Raw genomic sequence first — 8,178 nt, 5'->3', positions numbered from 1 at the left:
TTTATTCAGCCTCACAACTTCCCTGCGTTTTCATTGGACCATGGAGGATGCGGCCACAGCTGATTGGAGGAAAGTTTCTCCTCTAGTCCACACAACCCCACCCAGCAGATATTCGTGGTCCGGTGCTACTGTGATTCCAGTTGTTTTCACATCCCCTCACTAACAAAGAGACTCGGAGCTGCCGTCTGTTACACCTCCGAGTAAATGTGGTGAGTGATGCGCAACTAACGATTTACGCTCCTGAACATCGAGGCGAGATCGAAGAAATAAAGAGCAGAAAACACCTTAATCTCAGGAGGAGAAATTAGGGGAGAGTTTGAGAAGCTTCAGACAGACTTGATTGAACGTAAAGAGCAAAAATGGTGTCGGCTGGACTGGAGATCCTGGGACTATCGCTGTGCGTAATAGGCTCGCTCCTGGTGATGGTTTCGTGCGGGCTGCCCATGTGGAAGGTGACGGCTTTCATCGAAGCCAACATCGTGGTGGCTCAGACTATCTGGGACGGCCTGTGGATGTCGTGCGTGGTGCAGAGCACGGGCCAGATGCAGTGCAAGGTGCACGACTCCGTCCTCGCCCTCAGCCACGACCTACAGGCGGCCAGAGCGCTCACCATCATCTCCTCCGTGATGGGCGTGCTGGGGCTCATGGTTGTCATTGCCGGGGCGCAGTGCACCAACTGCATCCGCGCCGAGTACGTCAAAGCTCGGGTGGTGAACGCCGGAGGGATCATCTACATCATCAGTGGCCTGTTTGTGCTGGTGCCTCTCTGCTGGATGGCCAACAACATCATATCGGACTTCTACAACCCGCAGGTGCCCGCATCCAAGAAGAGGGAGATCGGCGCTGCGCTCTACATCGGCTGGGCGGCCTCAGCGCTGCTGCTGATCGGAGGAGCGCTGCTGTGCTGCTCCTGTCCCTCCAGCGGGAACTCGGGATACTCTGTAAAATACGCACCAACCAAGAGAGCCACGCAGAACGGGGACTATGACAAGAGGAATTATGTGTAGCTTTGTGGCTCAAAGCAGGTGGTGCGTAAAAATGACCTGCAGCTTTTGAAAAACTGATTTTTGACGGACGTTACAATTGCACCTGCAGTTTTTTGTTGTTGTTGTTGGTTTTTTTTTTTTTAGAAATCTGAACTTTTAAAAGTAAAAAAAAATCAATGGAAGCACATCTGTTATTTTTACTTCAATACTCTTGGACCACAAAATCCTTTTTTTTTTTTAATCTACAGGAGATTAAAGACTATCAATTACAAGGTAGCTCACGACAAAAAGGAGTATCTTTGTTAGGTACCTGCTTTTGTAAGTCTTCGAAATTATTAGTGTTTTGGGTTGTTTACCTTTGTAACTGCAAAGTTTTTCTTTTCTAGAGGAACTCTTGCCACCGCATATACACACACACGCTGTTCTTTTGCCTTGATGTGCATTGTCAGCACAAACTTGTACAGTTACTGAGAATTATTGCACTCCCACACATCCAGAGACCCATTTCCTTTAGTGGAACTACGCCGACATGTTGAGGACTCCAACAATGTCCAATAGCACTAAAGAGCGAAGAAGGAAAGTGTAGACATGGTAAAGCCCTCATACATCTCGGACAGGCTTTTGTGTTGGTCAGACGTCGATGGCGGTGACGTTGAAGTTTGCAGTCTAATTTTGGACCTGTCGAGTCCGGAGAACAAGGAGATCCATAAGTCACCACATGAAATGTTACAGTCCGTCATTCGGCTGTATTGAGAACCTGCAATGTTTTTGCATCACTGTCACTGCAGGAGGTCTTTTCTTTTCAAAGCATTGTAGGAATAAACTTTTGTTTTCTGTTGGTTTGTTGACGTTTGATGTAATGATTCATTATTCGTGTATATGAAGATGCAATATTCGTTCATTTTATTAAGATTAAACTGAATATATTGTCTGAAATCTTTAGTTAAAGTGTGTTCTTAAACAAAAAAAAACTGACAACTGAGTTGTGATGGTCTTGCAGAGACAGGGGTGCCCTCCACGGCTGTGCGTAATGCATGCCGTTCCCACCATGAATCCATAAACCCCCACGGCGGGAGAAAGTATTTTGGTTAGCCATACAAATCCAGATGACAATGCCCATTCAGCTAGAGTGGGGCTCTGCTGTTCAGCTCACAATACTCCACAACCCCCACCGCCACCCCCTCTCAGACCACCCCCACCCCTCCTCGTCCGCAGTCAATGAAAGGCGTCCAAATTGGAGCTATGGAGAAGTTGCTGGAATCGTCTTCCCGCAAGTCACTCCATTCACTACTCGTCAAAACCCCATCTCCCCCTATCAGGGCGGCGCTAAGACAGATGGGCTTCACCACAAAAGATTACACACCATCACTTTGAAGCAATTAGTTTATCCGCAGCTGCATCATGGGCACCAAATTTATCCATATCATGGGTAAATAAAGGTATGGGATTGTTTAACTTGTGGCAACAATAGAAAAACACAATAACACGAGATATTTCAGTGTGTGAGTAACAGTCCTCTGATTTAAAACTGTGACTGGATTACAAAAGATTATCATACTTGTTTTGCTGGTCACTTAAGAATCTTAGCAGGTCATATGCCCTCTTAAAAGTGAAAATATGGTCTTGCAGAAAGTCTGCATACAGTCAGGAGAGTGTTTGATCACCACACTCCATAAAAAAAACTCTAATACAATGTCAATTAGTTATTTTTAATCTGCAGCAGGTGACATTATTATTTAGCAGAGAGCAAACACCTGCCCCTTTAATGTATTGTACATTTGACTGGCTGCACACAGAACACAAATGTTGACTTTCATAATATTAAAAGAAAGGTCTGAAAAAACAATCTCAAGTCATTCATTCATTCATTTTTCAGAGCTTTCAACCAAATTACATGGTCTTCATCAGTGTCATAGAGATGAATCTGTAGCTGTTGCAATTTCATCCATTGTACTTTTAGGGCTTCTCATCTGTTCTGGCCAAATAGATAAGGGTGAAGAAAACTTCTTTTTTTGACAAACATTTCAGACAAACATTTACAGGCGACTAACATTAGGAAACACTTGACATACATGGAAATATGGATGAAAAAAGTTCACTGTCGAACTTGGAAACAGTTGTTAGACAAAACAATCTAAACTCAATATCCACTTACAAGATGGTCGTAGTTGTGAAACTCAACTGAGCAAACTGGATGCACTGATGATTGTGTGATTTCGGATGAAATGTTGGAAAAGAACTAAAGCGTGGGTGGGGTTAGGGTTGTTTTGTCAAATTATGAACAGTATATTTTATATTCTCAAGGTCAAGAATGATCTTATGTGTAAAGCCGAAACAATAAGTCGATTAATCCATTAGTTGATCAATGAAAAAACTCAATTTGCAACAATTCTTATAATCATTTAAGCTGTTTTGTGAAGAAAAAGGGGTAAAAATTCAGTGGGTCCAGCTGCTTATTTGCTGATATATCAGTCTTCCTTGATAAACATCTGACTAAATATCTTTGGTCCTTGGACTGCTTATTGGAAAAAAACAAGCAATTTAAATTTGTTAACTTTAAAAAGTGCATCGATTCAATTTTCTAACATGTGACATCCATTAATTGAGAAAATAACTGACACTGATGAAACTTATTGTTCCTTTCATCCCTACTTTCATGCTGAAGTATTATGATAGAGTTCAAATACTATATTTACGTAGTCTGTTGGGAGATTGTGTTTTTTAAACATGCCAGACTGCCGTAATGGGGTGAAAAGAGTCTGTGTGACCAGATAAGGTCATCAAATGGAGAGTAATGTGATATGTGATTTTCACTCGGACAGTTGTCAACAGTAGGCGTTCCTTCTTTGGGATCTTCGTGGGTTTTTCTACACAAAGACACTCCCTGGAAGGTCCAGTCTGGTCTGCCTCAGTGAGATGTTTTTGTCGGACTGTTAGTTCCACTGCTCTAGTCACCACACAGAGGGTGACGAAGCGCAGGGTGTGTGTGGGGGGGTGTGTGTGAGCAAGGGGTTAAGTGAGTGTATGTGTGTGTGTGCAGAAAGAGTTGGGGGGGTGCACCTTTAAAAAGACCTTCATTCCAATGAGGAGGGAAGCAAATAGGGCCAGCGACGTCACTCAATGGGTGCTCGCCATGGTAACCAGCCCGAACCTGCAGTTGCCTGGCTACGGGAGCCTATAATGTGGTGGTATGGATGAGTCTAATAAAAGGCCTCGCCGGCAGACATTCCTGCGAGCATGAACACAACACACACACAGTCCATGCACAGCAGTCTGGAAGATGAAGGAGGGATTTACTTAAAGCCTTTAATGGTAACTGCGAAAAAGGGCTGTGACAGCAGAAACACATTTGTTTTAATTGTGTTTCATTTTAGCAGCAACTGTTGAGTGCTGCCAAAAAAGCAGCACATTGGAAACACAAACACTTCCTCATGTCAACTGGGGGGGGAAATGGGAAGAAAATGTCAGGGATCTTGCTGGCAGAAAGATGACATAACACACAGGGAACCATTCTGACCTCTAAACTTGACCTCCCTCAGCCTGGCGGAGCGACGGCCACGCGGTTAAGGTCATGTCAGAAGACGGTCAGGTTGAGCGTTGATTTCAGATTTGTGCTGCCGCCAGTGTGTGTCGTGTGTTTTTTGGGAGGCTGAGCAGGGCAGGGGAGTTGTTTCTCATGACATGAACTTTGAACCCTGAATCTGGCCTCAGGTCTGGTGAGCCAAAAGTCATTTTCCTTGACTGACCAGGCATGATCTCATCGAAGCAGAATCCCCCGCATTTGATAGGGGTCACAACCCTCAACCCTGAGCTCCTCACACTGGCAAATAATCCGCTACATGACCACCTTATGGAAAGTTTGCCAGTAATGACACAGATTCTTCAAAGCAAACATGGGTGTAGCAGTTTGCATGAGTCACAAAATAAAGGAGACTTAATTAATGTTTTTGTTGATTGACTCAGAAACATCAGAGCCAGCAGGTGCATCCAGTCTACAGACGTCCCAGCTGGATGGAGCTTACCCACAGATAGTAAAGCCAAGAGTCAGCAGGTGGTTAAACGTGGAGGACAAATGCAGCTTTGTATACAGTGTTAAAGACCCCATGAGTCATTTGTTTGAGAAACAATGCAAGGCCTAGTTAGAGGTGAGAGATGGAGACCAGAAAAAAAAAACACCAACACCACGTTCTTTTCTCCTGCATGCCCGCAAAGTTTACGGCTTGGTGACTCACGAGTTCTGTCAAAACCCAGTAGCACGACCAGGCTTCCTGTGCAGCGGACAGCGGAGCAGGAAACAGGAAGGAACATGGAGGGTGTGGGAGAGGAGGAGGAGGAGGAGGGTGTGTGTGTGTGTGAGTAAGGCTTGGTGGCTGAGTTAAAGCATTCCCAAACACACACACACACACACACAGGCACAAGGGAATTCACGTGTCTGTGCACAATAACCATGTAACTTCTGTTTTATTCAGCCCCTCACAAAAAAGCAAAATATGTATCCTAATTGCTTTCCAATGAAAACATCTATCGGCCATTTTTTCCGATAAGCCTGAGAGTTAAAATTTCCTTTAAGAGTTGAGAAAATTGTCCTACTTCTTAGACTACATAAAAAATTGAAAGACGCAGTGGATTATCTGAAAAATGCAATGTCACAAACCTGCTGACAAGTTTGTCTTATTAGCTCATGACAAGCTGACATACATGTTTTTTAAAGGACATCAGCAACATGTTAAACACATTTAACGTGTGTATCATTTCAACAATTAAATTTCTTTAATCCCACAGACCCATCCTGCCATTCCACACTTGTCTTTTGTTTAAATCCACATAATCTTGCTTTAAATTCTAGCCAAGATCACAAGGTTTCCAAACGTGTATCTATATTTCAACTGGGTACCTGAGCTTGTGTCTAAAATCATGCTTAACACGTGTAATTCTTTCCAGCAGTGAGTATTTAGACAACATGGCAGCTTGGTCAAAGTATTTCACTCAATATGTGTGTGATAAAGCAGTGATAAAGTGCCAGATGTGAACTCTTGTCAAACAAAATGTTTTATCTATGAGATACTTCAGGGAAAATGTTATCTCTGAAATCCTGTCGTATACATATCATATACTCCAGCTCTGATAGAGAGCTGCAACAAGCCATAATATGCTGTATCTGTGATTAGTTATCTGTTTTTTTATGATTTTACAGTGGCTATAAATAATTTTATGATAAAAATGTAACAATGTGACAACGTAAAAAGGGGTTGCTCGTAATAAGAAACCTATAGAGAGTTATCACCTGAATCTGCAGCTCTCCTATGCTTTATAGCGCTTTATAGAGAGTTTCAGTTCCCTGTTTCACTGCTTTGTTTCACCCTCATCGTTCTCATGCAATCATTTTAGGCTGTAGACGTCAGCTGTTTTTAGTGAAAAATCTCAAAAAGCCTACTAGCTCAGCACCAAACGGCGGTTAGAAACAGTTGGTAGAGACCAAAAAACATCATGTTGTTGTGTAATGGCTGGGTGTGTAAACAAGCAACTGTCTGATAACACGTTCACCATATCAGCTTAAAGGTGCACTGTGTAAGATTTGGCCAGAATTTTAGTTATAGAAGTAAAAAAATTAGTCAAAAATATCAAGGGAAGTTGAAGAAATAACAAACTTTAGTGTCTATTTACTATTTTGCAGAGATGTCTACTGAAGTTAGCATGCTAACCACTGTCTCATGATACGACTGTGTACCTGAAGTGCTTGACTGTAGTGTCCAGTGTGCCGTCAGTCCAACAGGTGAGGAAGAAGACGTAGCAGCTGCCAGTCAGTCATGTTGAGGGTTCATCCCCTGTTTACTGTTTTTCCCCATTGTGGGATAAATAAAGGAATATCTATCTATCTATCTACTCAATGAATGGAACAGCAATGTCTGAAGCTCTAAGCAAGCGATCATCACCACCATCCCAACCACCCGCACCATCAGCAGCAACAAGAAAAAGTGATACAAAAAGATGCAAAGCAAGAGTTAACATTAGCATGGCTTTCCCCTGCTGGAGACAGCTCTTTGGCTTATGAGGAGATATGGCTTGATGCTGAACTTGCAATGCAACGCTTCTTTTAGATTTCAAGCAAACAGCTAACTTTGCCTGTTTGGTCAGATCTTTAGTGCAACAGATCTTTAGTGCAACTACAGACAACAAATTATACCGAAAACCATTCCAAACGGTGTTGATGTATGGTTTTACCATGGCTGGTCATGCTACAAACTGAACTAAGCAAAATATAAGGTAAACTATTGGCTGACGCTACAAGGCCTTTATACAGAGAACATCATTAGATAGTAGTGTTATCTTAAACGGCTCTCATAATTTCAGCTGTTTATGCGGGTGGGAAGAGGGGATGAAAAGCTGCCTCCCATTTGTTTGTAACAGGTGGCCGAATCTTACGTATTGCACATATCAAAAGTGATGATATGTGAATGTTGTGTTCACAACACGTGTCTGCTGAGCCCAAGAGGCCAAAAAATGAGTTAATACAGGTTAAAAACCTCAAGGTTGCAAACCAAATAGCAAGGGTCTAAAGGGAATATTAATTTTTAATGTAAGGTTAAATCAGGTTTACCATCGCCTAGCAAGACCCTAATATCTATAAAAAGTGCTGCCAAATATTCAATCACGCTTTCCCAAAACTACATAACATTGGAAAATTAATGTTAAATTTGTTTTACAGCAACTGATTAAGTGTTTTGTTAACAGAGTGATAAATCGAGTGACCGGTGAAGGTTTTATCTCAAAAATTTGAGAAAGGAGAAGTCAAAGCAGGGAGTCTGAACTCCTCTCATACTTGTCTGAGTGAGATCATGTTTCCATACAGTGTATCATCATAAGGAGGCCATTTTAAATAGCTACATGAACAGACATGTTGAAGCATGTGGTGTCTTGCACATATACATGCGCACACAAGACACGTAGGTAAGTTGGACCAGACAAAGCGATGAATGACAGCCCTCTGCTGAGATGAAGAGGAGGCCTGGCAGCATGAGGAATGTCTGGGTGAGAACACAAGACATTTCTAATTTGGCACGGTTAGCAAAAAGTAAATGCCAGCCTCATCCTTTTGACATGAAGTTTGAAAAACACCCCCCATAACATAAATGGCTGCTGCAGCTTAACCACGTCAGTAATACAAGTTGGACTCTCATATTAACATAGGATA

The 8,178-nt window shown here is 42.5% G+C and overlaps 1 protein-coding gene across 1 annotated transcript; it reads left to right on the top strand.

The window, feature by feature from the left end:
* Positions 1-151: 151 nt before the first annotated feature.
* On the top strand, positions 152-1,922 carry cldn5a (claudin 5a). Its single transcript, XM_070833524.1, has one exon. The coding sequence runs from the start codon at positions 360-362 to the stop codon at positions 1,005-1,007; it is 648 nt and encodes a 215-aa protein (XP_070689625.1). The 5' UTR covers positions 152-359; the 3' UTR covers positions 1,008-1,922.
* Positions 1,923-8,178: the final 6,256 nt, after the last annotated feature.

This window comes from Pempheris klunzingeri, chromosome 7, assembly GCF_042242105.1.
Source record: "Pempheris klunzingeri isolate RE-2024b chromosome 7, fPemKlu1.hap1, whole genome shotgun sequence".
NCBI lineage: Eukaryota > Metazoa > Chordata > Actinopteri > Acropomatiformes > Pempheridae > Pempheris > Pempheris klunzingeri.
The sequence above is the reverse complement of the archived record's forward strand: the minus strand, read 5'-3'. Positions and strand labels throughout refer to the sequence as shown.

Excerpts from the sequence above, each read along its gene's own strand:
- cldn5a (XM_070833524.1), top strand. The coding sequence starts at position 360 with ATGGTGTCGGCTGGACTGGAGATCCTGGGACTATCGCTGTGCGTAATA.